This window comes from Rhea americana, unplaced genomic scaffold (assembly GCF_003343005.1).
Source record: "Rhea americana isolate MKP2758 unplaced genomic scaffold, rheAme1 scaffold_22, whole genome shotgun sequence".
NCBI lineage: Eukaryota > Metazoa > Chordata > Aves > Rheiformes > Rheidae > Rhea > Rhea americana.
Genome location: NW_028186329.1, coordinates 4,776,745 through 4,804,110, shown reverse-complemented (window position 1 = coordinate 4,804,110; position 27,366 = coordinate 4,776,745). Strand labels below are relative to the sequence as shown.

The following is a 27,366-nucleotide window of genomic DNA, read 5'->3' as shown; positions in this document are numbered from 1 at the left end:
ATTTCCATTTATAATGCGGCTACAAGAAGCGACAAGAATTTAGGTATAAACGACAAGCAAACCAGCAACACGAAAGACTGACCTGAGGTTGGTAATGGTTTATACAGCTCGAGATACTGCTCACCATGCAGCATCTATGTAAAGACAGGTAATGCTATAATAATCAATATATTTTACTGCTTCTCTCATCACAATCACAAATGTACAGATATTTTAGAACGCCAACAAAAATACTACATGTTTACATAAGGAAATACATCTGTATATACAGATCTGGGGGGAGTTTGCGTACTATAAGAACTTCACAGCCCACTAAGTAAAAAAGGCCTAAACTACCATTTGAATTGTTACTAAAAATTGTCTATAGTATATAGCTACTATTAGAAAACAGTATTTCTCAAAATAACACTTTTTTTTTTATTTCTTTCTCAACAAAATACATTTTCAGAGCAAGATAAAAGCTTTGGGTTTTTAATAAAATATATTCATGACAAGTTAGAATTTAACACAAAACTGGTAATTCATAGCAGCTTAGGAAAACACAGCCTATCCAAGTGAACTAGACCAATTACTTCTTTGGAGGCAAGAATCTAAAATACTGAGTTTTCCTAAACTAGAAGGAATTACACTTATAAAAACTATAAATATGCTAATTGCCATCAATTTATAATCACATAAATCACAGACAAAAGTAATTCTTTCATACCTTTGCAAAATCAATATTTAGCCCTGGAAGAGAAGGAACACCATGAAAAACTGAAGTCTGAGCAGGAATAACTCCAAAGGTAGGTAAACAGCAGAACTCTTCACTTCCTTCAAAGAGAAATTTTAGGTGATCTGGATCCTTAGTTGACATTCCCACACCAAGAGCATATAGAATAGGCTCTAAGTGAGTATATGTATACACCTTGGTAGACAGTTCCCGGCCAATAATGTTTGCCTACAAATTAGAAGTTAGCATAAAATAAAACTTTGTATCTTTTAGTAAAATAAAACTTTGTACCCTTTGATGTTACACATGTATTCTTCCTACAGTTCTCACTTCAAACAATTCATGTATGAGCATTTTTTAAAAGTATAGTCATATGTAAATATGCAGTGTAAGCAATAAATATAGTATAACACATTACTGTATGCGTTTCAATGCAGGAAATCCTACCACAATGCATTATAGCTTTCTACAAGCAATCTGCTTCAAGAATAAACAGTATAGCTTCATACGGCTCATCTCCCAGCCATRTTATAAATATCTTTTGAGAACCAACCACAACTGAAATAATTAACACTGTAATAAAAGTAGGAAGAATAAAAGTATATATAAATAATGAGACAAAAACAAAAAAAATGAATTGCCTAGTAAACCCCCCTCCCATTTCTGAACAATACCTTAAAGACGTTTTCAGAATTTACAAGCACTTATATCACAGAGTATTCAATAAATTTAACCTCAAGAGTTTCCACCATCAATAAGAAAAATGAAGAGTGGAGTCTGGAGATGTTTCTTATTTCACTTCCTCATTTCACAGTTTAAACTCACTTTTCTTTTTGCAAACAGCAAGCCAGAGTAGAAGTTAATCACTACTAGAATAAGCCTCTTTGCTGAAGGTTTTCAGCTAGCTATAAAGTGTGCCTTGTAGAAAAGGGTACTTACAGTGTCAGTAGCTGAGGAGATGACCGAACCAGAGCTTGTGGGATTCATAGAAATATTTCCTTGAGACTCAATCTGACTTAGAGCATCATTCAAAACACTTATGGACTCTAGAGAAAGGAAGGGAACAAAACATATGAAAATAGCCAGAAATCTGACATGCCAGAAACATGCAAGCAAATGAGCTTTAGCTTGGTACTTCCCAATTCATTTTTAACCACAACAAATATATACCTATCATAATGCTGTATTTTATAGGCATCTACAAACTAGTTAGCGACAAGCAGCCTCTACATCTGCTCCATGAGTTCTGCAACACATAGTCTATTATGACATACTTAGCTCAAGTGCTTCAAACACAATTCATGCTATACAGCAACAGTCAAGCCACATGGAGTATGTCAGCAAATACTTGTTTTGTTTCATTCCCCAAATCATGATATTAAGAGAAGATAATGTTCATTATTTTTCAACCACCTCAAAAGTAAGCATCTGAAAATCAGTACACCTTTCCTTATCTTTAAAATTATWTGCAATACAGGTAACTAGGCATCTCTCCTAATGGTTATCCTCTTCCCTGAATCACATTGTAAAGAAAAATTCAACTGAATTCAAATCAAATTGAACAATGTCAAGATTACAAGAGATGATACATAGTTGAGATACAGAGCTCAGCCATTGTAAATACAGACCATCAGAAACATCTGTCTCCTTGAAGCTCAATATGGATAAAAACAGTATCGGGCTTCCTGGTGTTAGAAAAGGTCAGACAGAAAGTGGAAAAATCACACGCACAGCAAAAAGTGTTTAAAGCAAAGAGGAACTCATCATTTAACTACTTTTAGCTGCTCACTTCTAACGTGTGGGTGTCCATCTCAGTTTCTAAACTCATATCCCCACACTGACTTCCCACTGCACCTCAGGCTCTTACCAACTGTGCTTCTCTCTACTGCACAGCATTCTTCTACACACGCCTCAAGCTAGCTGCATATTCTCTTGTAGATTTTTGACTTCCTAAACTTCAGTTTGCTTCCTGATCTCGCTGTCAGTACCACCATGTTTTATTTGTGGCCTGAATCTTACAAAGAAGTAGTAACATCTACCAGACAAATATAAGGTCGTAGCCTCTTCTGCTAAAGACAAGCTGTGGCTTTGAGTACAAGCACTGTCATTTTCCATAAAGCTGAAAGTGTGCAAGATCTAAGTTGTAACCGATGAGAACCCTTTAAAAGGATTTCCATCATGAACTGCATGAAGGAAAGGCAATACTGAGCTCCTGGGAGAAGAAATAGACTGCTTCTATCACTCTTACAAGGGTAGAAGAAAGGCTTTAGAAAGACATTGCTTTAGAATCTTCAAGGGAAAAGTTTTGATTTCCAAGTAATTCTGCTTCCCCTTTTTTTTTTTTTTTAATGTTCACAACCCAATTTCCATGCAGAGAAATAACTATCATTTTTAATGGTGAAACCACAAAAGTAGATTACCAATATATGTTTTACACAAAAATACATATATTAAGACAAACAGTAATAGGGCAACCAGCGATTTAAAGTATGCAGAATGTATCTCCCATACAAGAAGTCTTTCCTCCAGAGTACATGATGCAATTGGACTCTCAAAACAGCTAATTATTTAGTATATTGGTGAACATTAAGGTCATGTGTTAGGGTCACCCTAACTCTAAAAGGCTTCAGCAGAAGTGTTTTTTAATCTTTGGCCTGTGGCTATATTTGTAACCAGCAACAGTACTTGACCTGGACTTCATGCACACGTTTATGTTCCAAGGTGGTCTTAATAACTTTAAGATCAACATCACTTTCAAAAGAAAGCTTTCAGGCAGCCTACAAGGACATAAGTAAGCTACTAGAGTATCATCAACTATAGGTAAGAAGAGAATTTTTTTTTTTTTTTTTTTTTAAGAGCAAATAATACATATACCATTAGATTTATGGTGATATTCTAGCAGTTGACCAGATACGAAAACTTTGTGAGGCAGGGTTACAATTTCAAAAAAGGTGCAAATTAGATTTCTGTATTAAAGACTACAAAGGTTAAGATCAAGCCTATTGTTATGAGCTACCAGCTTGTCAAGAAAGAAACATGAAAAATTACAAGGTCATTATATAGTAACTACCTGTTCCACATACATGTTTTTCTGCTTCTAGTTGTATTATCTCATGGTTGTCAGTAATAAATGCAGAGACAAAAAAAAAAAAAAAGTAGGTTGTGAATTCATGTCCTTCAAGTTAGGAAGCGAATTTTAGGGTGGTTCACAATCTTCATTTCTTTCCTGTTGTGCATTCACAACAGAGAGTGGTGGCCAAAGGACACAGAACACTTAACAAAATTAGATCTGTTTTCTTAGAGAACAAAACCAGATAAACATGCTAATCTGTGCAATACATTCTACAGTACACTGTATGTAGTACACAGCCTGCAACACAGGGAAAGCTGTCTTCCACCTACACATCTCAGAACACAATCCGATTTCTCCGTTTGGATAATGCAAAGACAGACGAGGACACAAAAGCAAGTAGTGCCCTGTGAAGGCAAGGCCTACCAGACCTAGCTTTGACTTAGAGCAAATACAAGGAAGCAACATGCCAACGTGCAGTGGGCTTGATAAACAACTGCAACCTATTGAATATGTGCCACACAGTCAGAAGCTCCAGTATCATCTAATTTGGTCTTCCCGTGCATGCACTGATGCAGAGGTTGAGGACCTCACAGTATCTCAATACATGCAATCATGTTACCATGACAAATCTGTCAGCTCAGCTACAGCCAACTGCAAATGAGAATYTGATCAATCTTTCTCCAGTAAAGGTTCAGCCAAGCCACATTGCAAGCTACAATTGCTGCTGCCTAAGGGCGCACATGGAGTTTGTTACAGTGGCTCAGCTGACGTACAGAAACTTGGAAAGCCACTGTAACTTGAYTCTGTGTCTTAACCCTAAGGCTTTGATTATGCGCTGCTTATCTTCTTGGAAGATTTCTGGCTGATTCTGAAGTAGTATAAAGTAAATCAGAACTAAGAATTCAGTTTAATTATTAGCAAGAAAATTATTAGCATCATCATTCATATCAGGCAAAAGCTCTAGCACATAAGGACGATTCATAGCTGCCTCAGAGGCAGCGACATTTTCACATTGGATTAAATACACTGTTATCTTCTAATCCTGATACAAGGAACAGAGGAGAATGTATTTTACAGCAAAACTAAATCCTCAAGTTCTATGATTTCCTGAGGCCTAAATTGTCCCATACCTCGTTTAAGAAAAGGCATTCTCAGATTTTTCGTTTATTAAAAGGACATAATGTAGTGAAGCCATACATAGCTGTATCTTTTGCCAGTTACACAGGACTGTAACTGGAAATGTGCAGAAGCAGACAGGAACTGCCAGAACTTCTCCACATACATCAAGGAGTARGCCTGTAGGCTTAGGGAAGAACTATAGAGAACATCCAAAGACACTTAAGGGATTAAAAACAAAGAGAGGCATGCACAGTCAGTTACTTGCACCAGCTGTGCCAGATAGCTTTTGARGTGGGAAGCTGGAGGGGGCAAAAGACTACTGCACAATCAGCAGCTGCTCACTCAGAAGGATGTAGCATAACTAGCTACCAAGGATTGCTTTATTGAGCACATCATCATGATATCCAAGAAACTTCCATGAGTTACTGAATCAACTGCCAAACCAAATGACAATTAGTTACTTCCTGTTAATGAAAACTGCATAAACTCTGTAAAAATCATTCTGATACAGCAAGAGGTGTTTAGCTTCCAGTTCAAGGGAATGAGCAAAACTTAGAAACTTTAAGTACTTAAAAAAATTAAGGATTGACAGAAAGAAGGCAAACACCTCACTCCCCTTGCAGATCTTAATTAGACAGGTTTTAAGAATCCAATCATTTAATTTCTTAAAGGATCATCACTAATACATGAGAATGATACAGCACTTCCTGTCAACCTTTGAAGTTCACGGTCTCCAATAGCTGAAATGCACAACTGGAAACAYACTCTAGTTCAAACACTGAGTAATGGTTGATAAACAGGGCTCTAAATACATTATCATCCGCACATTAGATATCGAGCATTTAATTTGTTTATCCTAAGAGAACGATTTCCTCCTATGCTTTCAAAAAGAAAATTCTAAGTACAAAATAAATCCAAGCATTCAGTCATACATTGCTGTTACAGATGGAGGAGAAATTACCTTTCAAATAACACATGGCAGTCCTTTTTGTAATCTAGAAGGAATTATAGTCAAAATGCTCTTATCAGTATGCTCAAATTATGAATCAAGATTAACATCTCTGATTATGGGATTTTCTAGTGAATTACCAGCAAATACTTTATYTAATTTTATATTTTATAATTACACAATGGTTAGTACATAATTGCTCTTCACAGCATCAAATTACTTAATGCTGGTAATAGATTTTAATGAAATCTTTTGAAATTTTGAACTTGCAGATATTAGGCATTGTAGCTTTTCATTTTTAATGCAAGTACTCTAATTAGTTTCCCTTAACAGTCCACCGCCTTCAGGTGACAAAGTAGAGACTCTCAYGGTAGGAAAAACTTTTAATGTAGTATTTAAAAGTTAAATCTGATCCAATAATTTCTTCAATGATTTGCTCAATTCTTCTGCTAATTCTTACATACAAGAAAATAACTAAAGGGTTTTCATTCAGCTTAGCAGTACACCTCTGACTTGACACCACTGAAAGGTTAATGCTATATTCTAAGTTTCTTGCACAACAGCTAAGGCAAGTTATCTGCATAGCRGACCTAAGACAAGGAACCCTTTGGAATTTCCTAACCACAGGAATCTGCTGTATTGTCCTGTAAGCACATCCTTTACTTCCTAAATTTAAAGTCCTGTCCAATTTTTGGTCCAGAGGGCAAAGAGAGACAGATGCAGTCTATCATATGCAGTGTTTAACTTGAAGTGACTTTCAATGGAAATTCCCATCTACAACATTTTTCTGCTTGCAACACACACAGTAGTATAAACGACAGGCTAGAAGACAGAAGCTATAAAACTGGAACAACATTGTTATAAGTGTTCTGCAACTGGAGAGAGAACATTTGTAAGTTGACATACATTTGGAAAAGGGACATCTGTAAGTCAAAGACAAGTGAAAACAAAATAATAAATGTGATAGAGAACTACTGTACAGTTAGCCACATTACCAAGATCTGAGGAAAGGGATAAAGGGTCTGCTCTTCTGGTTTTGTTTTATGCATCTAAAAAAAAATATATCCCTTCTGTTTCTATGCATTCTAGGGATTTCAAGACAGACTGCTTAAGCATCTACTATTTTCTGGCAATCTAAAGATCTCTAAAATTCAACTGTTATTGAATACAGGGATGCTTCTTTCCCTCCCCCTTCCCCTTCCCCCCCAAACCCCTTGTATGTTGGCATTTCCTGATTCAGCAAATAGTCAACCCTTCAGCTAAATAACCACAGGTGTTCTAAAAACACACAGTCATGGATATTAACACCTGTAACTCACACAGACAGATTTTGAGGGTAGCTTCTCGAGAAATCTTGGAAAGCAGTGGAAAGGGAAAAAAAATAGTCTGTATGGTTTACTTAAGAGCTATGACAACTATGGTTCTAAATAAAGAGACACTCTTAAAACAGGGGAGAGGAAATTTTGAAAGATGAAAGAGAAGCAAGTACAGCAGCAGCAAAGATCAGTCATTTTGACAAAAAAGAGGCAAAGAGTGCTGCTTTATAACAGTTGACTCCTTGAACAGACATCTTTTTGGTATGGAAATGTCTAGGACTAATTTCAGGATTCCAGGAAAAAAATTCCTGAAAAGAACACCCCATCTCTTAAAATATGGCTTCTACCTGTATTTGGGTCCAGTGAAATAAAATACTGCCTATAATTTGGCTGTAATACATAAAATAACACTGAATTCATTTTACTAGAAAATTCTTAAGGAGAAAGATAAGCTATCTTAATTCTATAAATGAAAATACAAAAGTAGCTTTAAAAAGATCTGACTCTACTGAAAAAACAAATGATTAATGTTGCACATGCATAGAAGAATTAACTAATTAAGCAGACTTTTTATTTAAAGGAAAGTTTCAGTAAATGTCTGTCAATAAAGTAATCTCTTCTAACCTCCGCTTGCCCAAACTATCTACATTATCAAAGCCTTCTTTACCTTGGATACTTCTGGGTTTGCTGGCATTATCAAAGTCACAGACCTTCTCCCATTTATCTCTCACTGCTTCAGGAGTCATTAGCTGATTTTTTCCTCTGACAATAGCACCCAAGGATCGTTCCCAGCGCACTAACAGAAAGAACAGAAATGGGATACATTGACCAGAGAGTTCAAGCTGGTTAATACAGTAAGAAACAAAGAAACTTTTAGTTTCTTTAGAATACTATTCATCTAGGCCACTACCTGCAAGTCTGTGGAGGAAAGGAAAAGCTTAAAAGCTCTCCAATGTGACTCACCAGTATCACTTTTTAATGGAACTAAAAGGGCTCACCCGCTTTCCACTAACGCTTAGAAAAGCAATAGCACTGGTTTTAAGCTTCACTAAAGCCAACAACAGACTGACTGCTGTTTGGAAATATTACATCAGGTTTTGGATTCTGTCTAGCAAAACATTTTAGCCAGTTTGCATCTAGAGACATCCTCTTCTGACACGATTTTGGCTATTGCTGCTTAGGATCTTCCAAAAATCTTGGGAAACTATAGAGAAAACATGAAAACTGCTTGTTGCCTATTAGAGAATGTTTATACAGTAGTCAGCATCTCCAAATTGTTCCCACAGTCATATCTCAACACTGATACTTTAGAGAAAGTTACTGGTAAGGTAAGCATAAAACCAGTTCTGGAAGAATATCAATTTCCTGGATCCCAATTAATCCTTAATCTGTCTCTATCGATTTCCTGGATCTCAATTAATTTTTAATCACTACAGTGACGAAAAAGGTTCTATTCCTCTGTCAGAGATGAGGACGAAAGATTTTCAATTGTATGAAAACTCCACTCCTCGTGCAGCACAACAAAGGGTTTTGCACTGCTGCTCTGGTTTGTTTAATCTGTTTAATACGCTATCCAGGAAAAGCTGTGTCCAGAGCCAGTTCCAGTGCTGTCAGAACATTCATAGTCAGTCAGAAATGGACAAAAGTCAAATTTTTCAAGTGTATGTATGGGGCAGGGAGGAAGGTCCCTTTGAAAGAAAAGGGAAGAACTTACTGAATTTAATAGTTCTACTTTTCAACCCATAGTAATGCTGATGGTATTAATATGGGCAGAAAAGCCCTTATTTTAAGAAAATAATACTATACTAGGTTTCACATTCTTMGCAAAAGAGTTCATGAGTTTTCACACACTCAAATAAGTTTCCCATCTGCTCAGCAGCCTCTCAGTGACTGTGAATATTCTTTCCTTTCACATTTAAGCTAGTTTCTGGAGTCACTCAAGGAAGATACTTAGCTGGCTGAACCACTGGTAATTACAATTCAAGTTGCCTCAAAACGTCAATGTATATCACTAATATTTTTATAGGAGTGGCAAGGAACTTAAAAAGAAGTCTGCTTACTAGTATCAATGATCAGTTGTACTGCTGTATCATGAAAGTAATCACAGAAGTAATCAAGAAAGGGCAGTATGTGTATGACAAAAAAAAAAAAAGCCCCCAAAATTTCATCTTCAAGATATCCTCAGCATCCAAGAGTTAATGTTACTTAGGCAGATTTTCAACTACTCTTAATCAACTCAAAACATAACATAGCACAGCATAGAGTTTCACAGTTTCCCATTTGCAGTGAAATTTGTCCTTTTTACTTAATATAAGTAGCCCCCACAGAACCCTGGGTCTTCCGTAACTTTCTCTCCTAACCAAACTGTCTTGAGCAGAAGTAACTACAGAAATAGGCTGCATACTTTGGTTGCCAAATTAAAACTCAAAACCAACCTTGCAACACCCCAAAGACTTACATTTTCCAATCCATCCGGCTCCCACCTGCCAACAAAGAAAATCATCAGCTTATGTGTTACTAAASAAGGTTTTGGTGCAATGAAATTTCTGCTAACTGTAAGCAAGTTTAGTCAAGCATTGGAATGCTAGCAACACAAAATTTCAAGAACAAGATATTGACAGCAGATAACTACTTCTATACAATTTTTGAGCAAACATTTTGATGAGTGTGCCCATATGCATTCCATAACCAAGTAATTCATCCTTTCTGCAAGTTGCTCTCTGTGTGTTTGAATGAAACACAAACTTCATTTTGAAGTAGCTGCTCTGGCACTGTTTTAAACATGTAGACTTAAATTAAAAAATTGATTACCCCCTGACTTTTTCCAGGGTATGGGTAAGCAGAAGCAAAGGATATATTCCCTTCTTTTGGATACTGAACAAAATTTTAATAACATTACCTTAAGCAGTACTTACTTAAATAACTAGAGATACACAACTTAGCCACAAATGTAACCTACACACACCGTCCTAAGAAAATACATGCTTTTGTTTCGAAGAGATTCAACTTGGATTGTTCTAACCATTTCCCATTAGAATTACCTTTGGGATTGCATGTTTATGTGACAAAACCACTGGTACATTCTTTCCCTTCACACTTCCTTTAGTAGCATACAGGGGCCCACAGAAAATGAATGCATACATACCCTACTGAATGACAAACATGCTTTCAATATACAGAGCAGGAGTGACAATTTAAACACTAAAATTCCAGCATAAGTGAATAGACTCTAAAATTTCAGAACAGCTGATACTAATCACAAAGAAACTGTGACAGAGGAAAGACAACATTTATGTAAAATGCTTTCAGACCAGCATAAAGCTGAGAAAGCGTATTACATAGCATATAGTTACTRAATTACAAAAACAGCTCCCTATCATTACTTTAGTTCAAGTTTAAGAGCAGCTATCTTTGCATGGAATCAGAAAATACAAATCCTGAATTAGGTGCTATTCCACACTTTGTGCTTTAAATGATTAAAAATGCTTTACACATTTATTTCAACATTCACCTGTTCTCCACACACACAGAATTCCAGACCTAAGAAAAGAATCAGAGCTACATTTTCTAGGGGTTGGTGAAATTTTAATACTATTTGGTCAACACCATTTAAGACCAAGCCACTGCATTTTTTGGCAATTATAGCAGGGAATGCATCCTAGAGTGTGCCAAACATACTGTGTATTATTTTCTGTACAACAGAAGGTTTCCAGTCAAGAACCACTATCTTTATGCTTCTTCAGACCAGTAACATGAAGGGGAAAGAAAACCTTAAAAAAGTGGGAAGGAGGATGAGCCTGTCAAAGACTTTTCTCATTTTTAACCCCTTTAAAAACAACAACAACAAAAACAACAAAAAGAAGGTATTTACAAAGCAGAACTTATTTTAGAAAAACCTACATTCCTCTATCTTAAAATAAATTTTCTTCCCTTTTACTAGTCAGCAGTAAAGTCTTACACCATTTGGTAGATTTATTATTATTACTACAAAGCCAAGAAAATATTACCTCAAAAGATTACAAAATAAGGTATTTAAGGAAACTAGAAAGCACATTTGCTATGGAAGGCATCAAACTCCTAGTATAATGCCACACCACTGTATTTTACACTGTTAATGTACAGTTCAAGTTACATGTGTAGCTTATGAATGTACTGTAATCTCCCAGATAAATCAAACTCGTGTTAGTATGTTAAAAATGTATTGTTATGGAGGAGGACAGAAAACAGCATACAAAGGACCTTATACTAGAGAAAAGAGGAAAGGAATAGCCTGTCTTAAACAACTAGATCTAGTTAGCAAGTCTAGCGCATTACTGAGAGTGACAGAGCACTAGAACAGGCTGCTCAGAGAGGTCTCCTCCTATGGGATATTAAAAACCCGCCTGGAATGCGATCCTGTGCAACGTGCTCTAGGTGAGCCTGCTTGAGCAGGGGGGTTGGACTAGTGATCTCCAGAGGTCCCTTCCAACCTCAACCATTCTGTGGTTGGAGAAGTGTAAAATTTTAGTCTACTCTAGATTTAAAAACACATTAGCATTTGACAAGTTTGCTGCTGCCTGGTATACCTGTCATATACAAAACAAAAAGTTAATATATCACCCTCTATGCTGAGTATGCAGTATACAACCCACATCTTGTGTTCATTACATTACCAGAATCTCACATGTTAATTCAACTTTAGTGAAAAGCTTAAGACTGCACAGGGTAAAATCAAATCACTGATTTCCAGCAAACAAAAAATTAAACAAAAAAATTACCTCAAACAGACTGCCATTCTCCTGACAGCTCTCGTGACAAAGCCAAAGAACTAAGGGAGCAACATACTCTGGTTTGAAAGCATCAATCATATCTGGAATAAATAGGAGGTAAGGGGAAAGGAGAAAAATAAAAATCATACAATAGGAATACAATATGGTATCACCAAATTATTGCTCTAACACATTCCAATTATCACTACAGCCAGGCAGAATTTAACTAATAGAGTTTAGCAGTGAAAAGAGAGAACAAATTGAGGTATCTGAAGATTTGTTAAATCTGAACAAATTGCAATAGGTGTGTACTACCTCTAAACCTCATCACATTGGTTCTGAGTTAGAAAGATGAAAGACTGTCTCAGTGTCAAGAACACCATAATGTCCAGAGAGCAAATCCAGGTAGCTGCCAAAACTGTCAGTGAGGAAACTGAGGCCAAAGCCTGGACACTCCCAGCTGACCAGCAACATGAAAAAAGGACAAGACAGCTGGACATAAGCCAGACAGCGTTATACCTGAGTAACTTCCATTTCAATCTGATATTCAGTTATGAATAAGAGGGAACACGAGAAGAATTGCAGGCGCTGAATATTTGAGAAATAACTCATTTAGACATGACACATTCCAGGGTTTCCAAATGAACTGTTGGGAGTGATCAGCCCTGATAAATGTATATATTAATGTATTTTTTGGATTTTCATTGTCATCTGGAATGAAAGAAAAAAAATTTGGAAAACTAAGAAACTGTCACATAGGAGAAATGTGATTTTCCAGGCAGCTCCTACCAGATACTTTATCAACTTTCTGATAATATTATTTAAAAAAATATTGTTTCAGCAGCAATAGATACATAGTTATTCTTCAGCTAAGCCATTTAGCATTTTAGCATTTTAAAATACACCTGATATATTAACAGTTTGAAAAGTTTAGCATAACAGATATTTGTTAAATCTTAATAGCAGACTTGAAGTAATAGAATTTCATTTTTTAGAATTTCCATGAACGTAACAAAAGCCAGAACTTCATTTAACATGGAGTTATACTTTGTAACTTTGTAAGTGCATTACAAAGGCCTTAGGTTTTTCTACAGTATTTCAATTCATGCCACACACCTTACTGTTACAAGAATCAGCACTAAGCTGTCATCACCAATGCTATTATCACTGTTAAATGGATTAAGAAACTACTGTTTCAAAGTCAAAGTTTAAAAAGAAGAAAAGAAGAAGAAAAAAAAAAAGAAAGCAAGCAAGCACCACCACCCGCACCGCCGCCACCACCACCCAGGAGAYGCAGACTGCATTTACACTATGAGCAAGAATAAAACTAAAATAAACCAAAAGTTGAACATACAGAACAGTTGTAATGCTACAGCATAATTGCTTGCAAACATCTAAGAATCCATAACAGGCAAGTACTGACTATGATACCAAGGAAAAATTGGTAAGTCTTATGAAAATATTTTCAAGTTCTGGTGCCCAAATCTTTAGGAATAGTTGAAAAAAATTGGGCAGGGGAGCAGGAAAATTCTGAAGGAAGGAGGAAATAGTGATTGGAGCAATGACAAACCATCCTATAGGGCTAAGGATCTCACTTTTAACACAAGTAAGAAAATYAGAAGGTGATTTTATCACTGTATGTAAATATCTTCAGGCAGAACGATATTCCAAGTACTGAACTCCCTTTTAAGCTTAAAAAGACAGCATCTGCAGGCTTGACATGTGACACTTACGTAAATAAGTGAAATAAATCCCTGGCACAGACTACCTACAGAGATGCCAGGTTTTCCAGTCACTTGAATTATTTAAGCCTAAAACAGAATCCTTTACAGAGAACTATGATTCTATGATCCTATGAACTTAGTCAAACAAAGTCAATGCATACAGTCCATGTGTAACTGTACAAAATATATTAGTCTTTGTTATCTTGTGTATAAGTCTGGAAATGTAATGTTCCCTTGACTTTGAACTCTGTCTATCACCAGGTGGGGGGAAAGGAGGAAGAAAAGATGGAATAGGTTGATTCTAGAAGACTTTTCAGAGCAATTTCTTTTTACAGAGGCTTTGCTCTGAATTCTTTGCACTTCTTTTGACCATTTGCCAAAACAAATAGTCGGTCTACTTATCTGTTAGTTTACCCACAGCTCTGTCTTGCATAACATTCTCCATACTGGTTGCTTAGTGCAGTTCTCTGTTAAAACCTGTTCAAGTATTCAAAGATTAGTAACTGCAATTCAAAAGTATCTAATGTATTAGGCATCTGTGTTCRCTGTCACCTCCTGCTGCTCCTGGAGCCAAGGACTACATATATAAGATGGTATACAAAATAAGACATTTTGCAATTAGACAATACTGTAACAAATGCAGATGCCCTACAAATATATCTGTTTCTRTATCTACTGAAACAAACCTTTCCACTGCTTTAGGATGATCTTGAAAGAGGGTATAATTGAAGAGCACTGCCACATGCAATCATATTTTGTAATTCACAAAAGCATTTTGTATCTTGTGACAGAAAATAAGAATTTTGAATATCACCTAAAATAGGGAAGTTGACAGTTCAAATAAAAACAGAAGGACACTAGGAACAACAAATTAACAGTTTTTCAMATATAAAGGATCTACATTTTGTAACCGATAAAAAAGACACGCTTCACCTCACTGAAAAAATATCAGTACACATTGTACCCATTGACCTTAACTAATTCACCTTGTGGCATGACAGTTTGAGTCAGCCTGGATCCAGCAGTAGGTGCAATTGTATTGCAATGGATGTTGTACTTCCGGCCTTCAATTGCTATTGTGTTTGAAAGACCCAAAAGGCCAAGTTTTGCAGCACTGTAGTTTGCCTGACCAAAGTTTCCATATATTCCAGCAGCTGAGGAAGTCATAATTATCCTTAGGGAAAGAAAGGAAGAGAGTTAAATGTTCTCTTCAATTTGTTTATTTACACGACATTTTTTTTTTTGACTTTGATACTGTTCAGTCTCCATATTCCTGCAGATGAAAACATGTAAATAAGAACCAAGTGACAGTAGTGGGAAACTAAAAATTCCCAAATCTTTGAGTTATAGTGCAAAACTGCAATAGCTACTCTGTGAGAACTGGGCATGATWCTGAAAAAAAGCTCTTTTCTTTTCACATTCTAACTGCTTTTCAAGGCGAGATACTAAATAACACTTTCAGCATTTCCTTAAAAAATGGCTTAACATTTCTTAACATTTCTTAACATTTGCTTGATAATACATGAAAATGTATTCTTGAAAAATTCACAGAATTTTCACAGATTCTTAATATGTGTTAAACATATGAAGGAGGGAGAATGTTAATATAAACATCAAAATCTTGCCCTTTTCCCCCAACATTACTGCTACTGAAATGACTGAACTGCTCACAAGAAAGTTCTAGAACCACTGTGTTTTACAGTACWTGAAAACATGTGCTGCATGTTTCTTCATAAATCTGAATTGAAAAGGTTTTAAATCTTCACTTCTAAAAGAAGCCTTATCAGAATCAGTTCAAATCTACTGTAAATATATTGCATAGCTGGGATCAGTATCTATTTCTTTTTTTTTTTAATCATTTGCTTCACAACACATTGTTTTTAATCTTAATAACACCTCTTTATTAGTACTATCTCAATATGATCAACATGAAGAAAAGCTACAAAATGTACAGAAAGCAAACATTCTGCAGCTGCCACACACACAAACATAACCTAAAGAGACATTCACTAACATTATTATCTGACCACATACATAAAAGGAGAAGTGTTTCCCTAAACAGAGGCAACTCCTGAGCTTTAGCCATGCATTATTCTTTCTTACTGGGCTCCTGATTTCCTCCCTTTCCTTTCTTTTCCAATTACATTGCCTGGACGAGAATGAAGGTCACAAAACGAGGAAAAAATTGACACTTCAAAAATGTGAGTACTCTGGTCAAGAACAAGGTTTAAATTAATGTTGGTGTTTTGACACAGAAAAAACAAAAGTTAAAAACTTGAAGCTCTGAATTGACAGCACTGTTTCAGCTAAAGGTAACGCATGCTAAAACAGACTACGAATGTCCCACAACTACTGTAAGACAAATCTTTGCCCAAAGGGAAACAAACTGCCCCACAAAGAACAAGAATCACAAGCAGTACTGGATGCACCTGCCAATAGAGGAGTAGGAGGAAATCGTTAGACATGCAGCTACATGCATATAATACCACATATTACTAATGAGTTTTAATGAAGAAAAATGGTATTTCTATAATCCTATAGCTCCTATCTGGGATATGTGCATTTACATGAAGAACAACCTTAAAGGTTTCTAAATGTGGAGGTGGTGGTGGCAGCAAAACTGAAAGGATACAATCTCATRCATTTGGATGCTGATTTTGTTCGTTTCAGTACAGTAAAAAGAGGACAAGAAACACCTTCACTGCAAGGGCATGTAGTCTGCTACACATTGGGGTGGGGGGCAGAAGAAAATATACATATTTTTACCTGCCAAACTTCTGATTTTTCATATGATTCCATGCAGCTCGGGTAACCAGGAACGATCCCCTCAAATGAATTCTATGAATTATATCTAGGATCAAATTAATGGTAGTTTAATAAATCCAGGAATTCAGTTGCCAACTTGAAATACATAGTTCGTTTCTTCTTCATAAGAAGAACTGCATTCTCTTTCACACTCTCAAATGGTGACTAGGATTTTCTTCCTTTTTTATAGATCACTCTGAGGTGTTTTTCTGAACACATAAATCAGCCATGCTGAGAGTCTTCCTCCTCTTTGATGGGACTCTCTTATCTAGGATTCAAAAGCATCTAAAATTCCTGTGCTTGAGTATAGTCAAGCAAGGACTGCAGAAGCCAGACTCTTTGCAAAAGCCTGCCAGTTAATTGCCTCATCATTACCATCCAAGAAGGGTCCCCCTGTTCTTCTGTTTCTTGGCACATCAGCTTTCTTTCYTTTGTTGCCAGTTTTCAGTCTTTCAAGACTATTTAGCATTCAGTCAGCCAGCACTGGGCTATGAATGCAATCTGCTCATAGAAACTACTGTGTTTCACATGACTTTTCCGTATTCCACTCAGCACTCAGGAGTGGCAGGTAGAGCCTTTCCTCCCCTCTAAAATTGCATAAGCCTAGCATGAACTGTAGCACAGATCTGGTTTGCAATCATATAAGCAACTAAACACAAGTAGCTTACAACTGAGATTTCAAGTGGCCAGGCCTTCCCCTCTTCTCTTCTTCCCCGTGCAACTGGAAGGGATGTACCTTCTATCTTTCAAAGATTAAAGAATCTCAAAGTTCATCAACTCACCCCAGTCTTCATCACTTATTCGAACAAATGAACGGTCTCTTAGAATCCTAGAAAATATTATGAGGGAAAAAACAAAAAGAAAGATGAACGTGTGTCCATACAACAGTGATATTCCGTAGTCAAACAGAAGAAAAAAAAAGCAGAACTTCAGATTTACTTACCCAGCATTGTTTATGACAACATCTGGGCAGGGAGGGGGAAGAAGAAAATGAAATTAAATGAATGCATGAGCTGGTAAAGTGCAAGCTTATTTCAATTCTTCTACCACTTCTAGAACTTCAAACACAGGAGGTATAAAACACTGCATACATATATTCTAGAGTTGCTTGTCCTTCTTCGGGACATTTTAACATTGAACAATGATTAAAAARAAGTCGAGATATTTGGGAACAGACAAGCCTTAGCCTACCAAAAGAACAAAGACTGACAGGGATGAAATGCTGAGAAGTGCTGGCTACCTGGGTACACAAGATCTGCAGGATGCAGTCATCCTGCTCAGTTTTGCAACTTGCTCTGAGTTCCAGAGTGCTCCATACTACTCAGTGCCACCCTCTTTATTGGGTAAAACCAAGTAAGAACAGAAATAACCACTGCAGAGCAGTTGCAAAGCCACTAGAGCAACTTGGATCATAACTCTTAAAAGAATATTTCCTTTGGTTCTCATTAGCTTGGATTAGGCACTTAAAGTCAGATAAGGTCCACACACAGATAGGAGCAGCATATCCAAAACAAACTTTACTCATTAGATGTAATATCTGAAGTGTTTTCTTAATTTTCACCTGTATGTTTTGACCTTCATATAGGCTAAAGAGCTTCCAAAATATGACAGAGCATGACTGACTCTTTAATTCCATTATTTATCCTAATTTTAGACAACTAGTTAAAATATTTGGTGAACTCTGTAGCTTTTGGGACAGAAATTATCCACCATGAAGTACCAAAATTCTGAAGAACTAAAGTGAGTCTTACTTGAGTTCTATACTTCTATTAAAAACTACCAAGACAAAGCAATTGCTATTCAAACTTGAAGTGAAAAGCCCCTGCACACGAGTTTTAGCTTTCACCAATTTAGAGCTACAGACATCCAAGACTTGTGATTTCAACTACAGTCACATCATACTTCACACTTCTTGTCAACTGCACTGCTTATAATAGATTTGAACACGCAAACAAGTCACAAGAAACAGGTAATTGTACCTATTCTCCCAAAAGTCTCAAGTGCTGTCTTCACAAGCTTTTCACCATCTTCCACTGAATCTATTAAAAAAAAAAAAGACTTTTCAAGTAAAATGAACTGTATACACATTGCACTTCCAGAATATTAATAGCTAATTTGCAGAGTTAAAAAGAATTGTGTAGAACCACAATATAAGCTAAAATTTAGGCACTATTTGCATACAGTCAGAGGCACATGCCACCGCACAATGTTTGCAGTTACAGGAAAAATAAGATGCAACATGAGTCAGAATAGTCCATTCCCATTTTGCCTCTGACAACTCCGTTGGCACTTGTTCAGTATCCCAAAGTTGAGAGAACATGTGAAAGAAAAGGGATTAGAGTATTAATTAAAAAAAAAAGAAATGCTCTATGTCACTTGGTTTTAATGTCTCTCCCTACTCAAAATACATTCCACCTTAATTATATAGTATTTGCAAGCTGGCAATAGCCCTTTATTAAGCATGTCAATTTGTCATTTAACATGGTCCATTGTTCCTGTAGACGAAGTATTAAATCTACTCCAGAAAAATAACATACCATAATTGGGTACGGCTTTCCCTCCTTTTGCTCTGATTTCATCAACAACTTTGTCAGCAGCTGAGGAGCTTTTGCCATATCCCTTGAAGTCAACTCCAAGATCATTCACTGYGCATCACAAAGAAAGGAATTTTTCATAATTAATGCTCAGTATGTTTCATGGTCTCTCTTTATCCCTTTACTACACTGGAAGTCTTTAAGAGTACTAACAAAACCTGCTGCCCTTGGATCCCACTGAGAATCTCTGACAACTAGAGAAGAACAGTATGTTGTGTTACTGGATTAAAAAAGTTTAACATACTATATATTTTCATAAATAACTTGTGAAACACAATTTCCCTCCCCCCATCATCCATTCAACTTCTCCACCCTGCTAARGTTATCCCTCCAATTGCACTATTTGCAGATTAAGATCTACCGTACCACTCACAGGTGATTAATTCTGTTCTTTCGTCAAACCCCTAGAGTTACTGCACGAACTGTAAACAAGACTGAGAAGACTTTGTTCCTGTTTTCTCTTTAATTGAGTAACTAAAATGTTAGTGGTAAACTTAGGTACAGAACAAATCAAGAGTTTTGAACAAAGGCAGAAGAGCCTGCCCCGAAACTTTAGATCCTGCTCCTGCAGGCGCAGGAGCACAGGATGACACAAGCAGTTGCGTACTGGGGCATGCACCATTAACACAACCTGCACTGTCATCACCACAGTTTACTGCATTTGCATGTCCCAAAGTTCCTCAGAATTCAYTGGAGAAAACACAGATTCAGTCACAGGACTTCTTTTAAAAAAAGACGACTGTTTCAACAATATGCATTGTAAGAAAAAACAGAATTGGCTGTGAATTTACATGCACCATTGACGAGGCCTTCGCAACACTGAACTCCAGTTCTGCGCCTTCCAACTTTTGTATAGAATTAAAACAGCCAACTGTAGTGAGGTCCAAAAAAGATGCAGTGTTTCCTTGTCTTGATGCTAAACTGCAACCTTAAATTTGTTACATCTTCACAAAGTGAAATAAAGCCTTTTTTTTCCCCTCCACATCTAAAGGGGAACACAGCTACTGAGAAGCAAAAAAGCCTCATCTAGAATCCTGCATTCAGCTGTGTGTGCAGCATTTCAAGGGAAATGTGGAATAGAGAAATCTAGATAAGTAAATGAGAATGACAAAGCCCACAGTGAACATACCAATTAAAACAACAAACCCCCCCCACACACACACAGCTAATCCCCTAGATTTGCACAGACAAAAGTAGAAAAGAATTAAGACAGAAAATGACAATGTACTCAAGTATATTTAAGCAAACTGAGGCAAAAGAAAAAGTAAACTGATTTCCATGTCCAGGCTAAACAGATCAACAACTAATAGTCTGAACATGCAGCTAGAGTAACTCAGATGAAGTTTTACAGAAAACTCACAAAAAGAGTGAAGCAGCAGAATAAGCAAGATGGGAGGACTGCCCAGTTCACAGCACCAAAAGTCTTTAATGTGACATTAACCAAAAAATGAGTCAGGATCAACACTAGGAATTCTGATCTCCTTTTGGGAAGGAGAACAGGTAATTTTGTGCTAAACATTTACACAATGTCATTCAGTTAGTCTTGTAAGACATTATAACTCTACTAAAGGCATGTTTATATATGTTTACGCTTCACCTAAAACAGCAATTTGCTGACAAAAACTTAATTAAGAATGCCTTACGTAAGCAAGAATTTAACTAATACTAGTTGTGTCCATACTAGAGAGTTCCAATAGTTCAGCTAGATTAATTATTCAAATGATTTAAACAGATTTGTCAAGTCTGCTATTACACGAGGCTTAAGGCTACACCAATACGTTAATAAAAGGACAATGCGTTAACTTCACTACTACATATAAACTACATCCTTCTAGAAAAGTACGAATTTTGCTCACAGATTTTTGCTTTGAAAGACAGAAGTAATTTGTGCCATCGTAGGCTGCATTCAGAAGGTCTTTAATCATAACTGTATTTCTGTCGTGATACAAGGTTACTATCAAATCTCATCAGTTTTCAAGTATCAGTCTTCAAGTTTGCACTGCACTTAGAGAATCACTGTAAAAATCAAGTAGGGGATAGCAGCACCAATAAACATCTTCATATTCATCACTGTTTTTCCCTCACCATACTAATTAATTGCTAAATTACATTTAAGCAGTTAATCGACTTAGTGGAAAATATGAAAGTTTCATTTTGGTTGCATTGCTTAGTGTGACCCACACCAACTCACTCAACAAAAGGTGAGCGGGAATGAGATATGGGATTGGACAGGAGGTTAAGAAAGAAAAAGCTCCTGTGCTGGGACCAGTGGCACTCCTTTAACTACAGTATTTGACCACTGCTCTTACTGAAGACCTTCACTTAAGTAACTTTAAAAAGTTGTTTTAAAGACACAAGGTCTGTCTTACATCTACTTTCATTAGAGAAATTTACAGACATTTCCAAAAGTAACTTCTCAACTCATTCAGGTCAGATTCATAAAACAACAAGAGTAAAGAAATGCAAAGTATTTATGAGCATGCAAAGCACTACCATAATCAGTGACAGGATTTTGGCAAGGGCATGGAAACAGCTGCAGATAAAGAAGAGATGAAGTGAGGTGCCACTTTCAGAGAGAAACAATTAATTTCCCTTACAGTCAGTCAGTTCTGAACTTACCAATTTAACTATTGTGCAATAAATCCAAGAGATAAAGGAGCTTTAGCAACAGTCAGGCAATAAAACAAATTCTTTTCTAAATCATTCTGAAAAGTCAGAAAACTTCTAACTACCCAGGACTTATACAATTAAATATTTGGGCTGCTTTAGTAACCTAATTCTTGTTAAATAAGAACTTGAGAGGAAATATTCATGTTCCTAGTAAATAACGTAAGTATGAAAGACAGCAACTACCAAAAAACTCCCTCTAGATTCTTTTAAAGTCTTGTCCTTTTTTTGTCTACACAGAGACTTTTGTGTTTAACCAAGAAAGTAARAACAACCAACTCAGGAAGTTTTACCAGCTGAGACTGAGATTTTTATTTGAAAGTYACTAAAATCAGTGGGCAACTTCTTGCAGGTTTAGCTATACACTTAGTAAAGTCTGTTTAACCCTTTAATCTTGAAGTCATCAGCAATACCTATACAAATTAACTCACAGGCAGTGAAACTACAGATGCCCATTCCTGAACAGTATAATTTAACCATCAGAATTATCTTGTGATAAGGCAGTTTGTATGGCTAAACATTCTCTGAAGAAGGTTCAACCAAATGACTATGAAACTCTGACAGTAATTCTTTACTAAGAGCTATTTGGTACYGTCTTTGGGATCAGACAGCTCTTAATGCGTGATGGCTTTGGCTTTGCATAGAGAAACAACGCACTGTACCTTCAGCAYGTTCTGTGTTTTCTGAGGACTACTGATACTGGATTACATTCTAGTAATTCCTTTCCTTGAAGAAAATAATAGAAGATACGTGTTCACATTTTCAAATGGCCACATTAGAAGTTTCTGGATAGTGCTCACCTGAGACAGTATCTTCTCTGGCCACAACTTACAGTAAAGATTGGTACATATGGATGAAAGTCAGGTCAGGATGATGATTCATAGTGACTTTCCAGCAAAGATTAGCCCTTGGACAGACTTGAGTTACTTTTTTTCATAAAAAAAGCTTAAAAATGAAATTTAAAATCTCAAGAGATAAGACAGAAAGCTATTAAATAACAAAGGTTACTGTCAGAAAGGGTATGGACTGTTGAATGCCAGCTATSTAAAAAGGCAAAGGTTATTGTCTAGATCAAGTTAACATAAAACTTACCAACTACGGAAGCTCCTCTTTCAGCAAAAGCCAGAGCATATGCTTTGCCCAATCCTAGTTCAAAAAAAAGAAAAAGAAATAAAGAAAGAAAAGGAAAAAAGTCTGTTTGTCTTCTGCCTTACAATTCAGAGAGAAAGCTACACAAAATGAACTGCATTAAGATGTACCAAATTAACACAAACACCTTGTGAGTCTAAAGTAAAACTGTATTTCATCTAGAAGTTAGTTTCAGATAAACTGAAAACATAGAAGTAAACTATCTGAAAAATTTAAGATGAAACATCCAGTCAGAGGGAAAAAAAAACACACTCATGCTCACTCTTCGTTATTGCACTCAGAGGAACCATCAGGGAAAGCTGCGTGCTACTAAGTTTGTGCTTGTGCTAGCAGRGTCATTTGTAAGACAAAGTTGAATGTCTGGATGTTTTGTAACTTTGCAGGAGGAGGGGATTTTTCAAGTTAATTAATTACATTCTAAGCTAGTAAGACGCTTTCCTAGTTCAAGCCAGTCTTACAGATTTGAAAAAGTAACATATGCACCGGAAAAAAAATTAATGGTGACTGAAAAGGTATTGAAAAAAAAATCCCTCCAATTATTTGGATAAAAATGAATCACTTAATTGTGACAGATCACCCAGATGCACCCACAGATTTACTTAGCCTCATAGCAAAGAATCATTTTTACCYCATGCACAGAAATAAGACTCTTACATCTTTACTCTGACTTAGACTCCAGGTGTGTTAAATATTAGTTATTTGTTATGATTAATGATTTACTTACAGAGATATTATCTATCATATCAAAAGTAACTGTAATCAATGATAAAGGTTCTTTTTCTCATGTCAAAGGATACTGATATTTGAATGATCAAAGGATGATCAAATACCTCTTTGCCACTCAAAAAGAAAACATTCCAAACTAGCTCTCAAACTAATAAGAATCAAAAATCAGAACTGTTTACATTGTTTTGAAATACACTAACCTCTCTATGCAAATACAAAAACAGTTYGGTGCTTTCCCTACAACTCCTATGGGCCTTCACAAGGGATGATATCACATGGGAGGTGTGCATACATGTACTGCCCTATGTAATCGAAGTCCCAGAAGAAAATTGTTTTTTGGTGAAATCACGTAACTGAGAAGAGTACAAAATACAGACCATGTCATATGTGCCAGTGTTTTCAACTGACAAGCAAGTTCTGATGCTTGAGCTCTCTGCTCTAATTTTAAAGAAATAACTTATACCTYTGAAAGCAGTTAATTAACAGCTGARCTGCATAACAGGCATTAAAGAAAAACCTCCACACTAGATTTGCCCAAGCTGAAAAGAAACTATTTTTAGATACCTGTGTTTGTGAAAACAGATCTCCTTTTAAAAATGAACAAATTTATAATTCAGACGTTTTAGATAAACTTACAGATCTGACCTGTGCTATAAACTATGCAACCCCCAAAAATGCTATAAATTAGAAAAAGTCAGATAAGAACTAACATGAAATGAAGAGCCTCCACCTGTCTTGGTTTAAGTTCAATTAACTACTTTTCAAAAAAAAAACTGTTGTGAAATAAGACATCCAAGGACAGCTCTCTCTGTTAACAGACCACTTCTAAGCAGCCTCAAAGTACAAGTGTCTGCATACCCATACTTATGACAAGCAATTTCTGCTGTGTGTGTTGCTTTCTTGGAGATTTGTAATTCATGTTTCTTTGTTTTCTTATTATCTAGAGCCTTAATCTGTACCTCWGTGAGGTAAGTTACACAGACAGAAGCACATCAATAAGCCTCCTACGAGCTGAACAGCTTCACACAATGATCTGGCCTCATTTATTCTCAGGTTTGTCATTTACAGGTGACATGAGTCAAATGTGGCTTTCCGTAACACTCCACAGCCTTGGTCCTCCTCTGGAAAACGTCGGGTAATCTCCTCTTGCTACATGCAGCTCCACACAAAAAAAAAAAAAAAACGCTGTAGGGAGGCAGAACCTTCTTGGAGGATTAAGGAACAAACTCCTTCACTAAGGGACTCCTGGTCGCTAAGGACAACTGCAAACTTTGCTGCCTTGTCTTCCAAACTCACAGTCTTTGCGCTGGAAGTACTCACGAAGGAAAAGTCAAAGCACGCATTCAAGGGAAGGAAAAGGAAAAACAACAACAACAACAGGAACTTCTCCTGCCCAAACCGCACGTCCCGGCGCAGAACCGCCCTCCCTCCCGGAGGGGCCAGCCCCGGCGCCCCGCCGACGGCGCAGGCCGCCGCTGGTGCGCAAGGGAACCTCTCCCTGCCCCCGCCCCTGCCGCCCTGCGCTGCCCTCTCGCCGGCGCGGGGGCGCAGGCAGCGAGCACAYGCGCCAGCTTAACCCGCGCAAGCAAGTGCGAGAGGACGCGCGTTACCGGCGGCGCCCGCGACGCCCAAGGCAGAGCCGGCAGGAAGGGGACGCTCGGCGCGGCTGGGTGCCCACTGCGGCCTGCTGCGTCACCCCTCGCCGGCACCGAGGAGCTTCCCCCTGCGGAAAGGCCGCGGGTCCAGAGCGGAGCCGCGCCGCGTCGCCACCTCTCCTCGGCGGCAGCGGCGGCAGCGACCTTTCCGCCCCGCGCGGCCGCTCCCAAACGCCCGCAGCCGCCGCGGAAGGGCACGGGAGCGCCGCAGTGAGGTGACAGCCTCCGCCGGGGCCCCGGCCCGGCCGCCGCCTAGGCCGCCGCGAGCCGCTCACCTCCTCCGGCACCGGTCACCAGCACCACCCGCCCGTCGAAGCGCAGCCCCGCCGCCGCCGCCATGCTGCTGCCCGTACCCGCCCCGCCGCGCTGCGCTGCGCTGCTCCGCTCCGCGCGCAGGGGGCGGGGACGGGGGCGGCTGCGGCGGGGGCGGGGCGGGGCGCCCCGCCGCCCTCTGGGAAACGAAGTCAACGGCCGCGCCGCGCGCCCCAACGGCTGCGCCGCGCGCCCCAACGGCCCGCGGGGAGGGGTGGCGGGCGGGTGTTCTTGTCGGGCCGGGGGCGCACATCGTCCTTGCGTTTTCATACCTTTAAAGACAGGGCCAGGCGCTTGTGAAACGCTTGCTCTTCAACATGCAAGCTTGTGGAGCCTGCCTGGCGGCACAGGCAGTTTGCCATGTGCCTARACAGGCCACAGGCAGGTAAGGTGGATTTCAAGATCAGGTCGGCAAAGTGTAGACATCTTATTTCCTGTTCAGGTTGCTCTGAAACAATCTGTACTGTTTCCTAGTCAATCACTGCCTTCTGTCCTCACTTCCTTGGTTGCAGGAGTTCTTCCAGTCAAAAAATTACYGTGAAACATAACATTTTTTAACCTCCTTGAGTGGAAGACTTCACTGAAGAACTGACATTAAGGAGATGTGTTTATTTGAGAATCTAGATTCACCCCCCCCCCAAAAAAAAAGTGTTGTGGAAATACACTAACTTTGAGGAATTACTTTCTAGCTTTCTGTATTCTTGCATCTTAGAAATGGGTTGTTTCGTCAGGAAACTCGGTGATCATAATGTGAACACATATATGCATGAATGTACATGCAGAAAGCAAATACATRTTCCCAGTTTACAGCCTTTTGAAGATTACACCATATTGTCAGTTGGCCAAGTAAAACATTACGTATTCACAGGTCCAAAACTGGTGAGTTAAAAATACACAAAGATAAAAGTTTTTACTTTGTTTCCCCTGTTCCTTTCTGAACTTGACTGCCTGCCATGCTCTTTGGCATTCATAGAGTAAACGCCCTTCGATGCAATTTCTCATTTCCAGACAATGAATTCATTCATTTCAAAGCATTTCTCAAATCCTTACCATCTCAGGGCCTGCTTCATTGCTTTGTAAAGTTACCGCAAAGAAATCTACTGACTTTGCTGAGCATTGGCTCAGATTGTAGATGAGTTTCTCAGAACCATCAACTATATTTGCTTCCAAGTAAGCCTGCAAAATGGATAAACAGTTTCCCTTTTAGACTGGAAACCAAGGAATGGCTATGTAACATACACAACTGTGTAGCTGAGGGAGCTGGATGCAAATTCCCCACCCCGTAATCTTAGCCTTTAACTTCAAGATACTAACCTCATTGTTCTTTATGATTCACTTTGAGCAGTTGGCAGTAACTATTCTAATTGGTATGGTTTCAGCCTCAGTCCYTCAAAATGTAATCGTATTCAAGTATTACAAGGCTACTGCTATGGAGCTCAGCAGATCTAATCAGAACTAAAGACAGGGACCTCTTGAGTTCTTCCTTCGTTCTGGCTAGCTCTCCAAGTTGATTGAGAGTGCCATAAGCCTGAGTATGCAGGAGCTGTAAACTCTCTGCTGCATTGTGTTCTGTGTCTTAAATCTAGGAAGTGCTCAGGGAATCAAGGATAGTGTAGAGTCCCCAGAATTCTGAGTAGCTGGCTATCATATTCGGTCTGGGAAATCATCTACATACTCCCTCTGCACAGCCAAATTTTACTTCATGTATCTTTGATCTAATTTGAATTATATACACAGCTAGTAGAAAGAAAAATTGTATTTGCTGCAGATTATCTTCTTGACTATTAATGCTTTATTGTCTACACTGAAGAGAGGTG

The 27,366-nt window shown here is 38.0% G+C and overlaps 1 protein-coding gene across 1 annotated transcript in view; it reads right to left on the bottom strand.

Annotated features, from left to right (window-relative positions):
- Nucleotides 1-25,603, bottom strand: part of HSD17B4 (hydroxysteroid 17-beta dehydrogenase 4) — a 68,624-nt gene extending 43,021 nt beyond the window's left edge. The window contains exons 1-14 of the mRNA XM_085305403.1: nt 25,513-25,603; nt 22,800-22,853; nt 18,984-19,091; nt 18,426-18,485; nt 17,390-17,411; nt 17,229-17,275; nt 16,408-16,492; nt 14,628-14,815; nt 11,927-12,018; nt 9,628-9,652; nt 7,837-7,965; nt 1,652-1,758; nt 707-940; nt 83-134 (exon numbers count right to left, since the gene is read on the bottom strand). Coding sequence (XP_085161529.1) covers nt 83-134; nt 707-940; nt 1,652-1,758; nt 7,837-7,965; nt 9,628-9,652; nt 11,927-12,018; nt 14,628-14,815; nt 16,408-16,492; nt 17,229-17,275; nt 17,390-17,411; nt 18,426-18,485; nt 18,984-19,091; nt 22,800-22,853; nt 25,513-25,576 — 1,267 coding nt within the window. The 5' untranslated portion in view covers nt 25,577-25,603. The remainder of the gene's footprint in view (nt 1-82; nt 135-706; nt 941-1,651; nt 1,759-7,836; nt 7,966-9,627; nt 9,653-11,926; nt 12,019-14,627; nt 14,816-16,407; nt 16,493-17,228; nt 17,276-17,389; nt 17,412-18,425; nt 18,486-18,983; nt 19,092-22,799; nt 22,854-25,512) is intronic.
- Nucleotides 25,604-27,366: the final 1,763 nt, after the last annotated feature.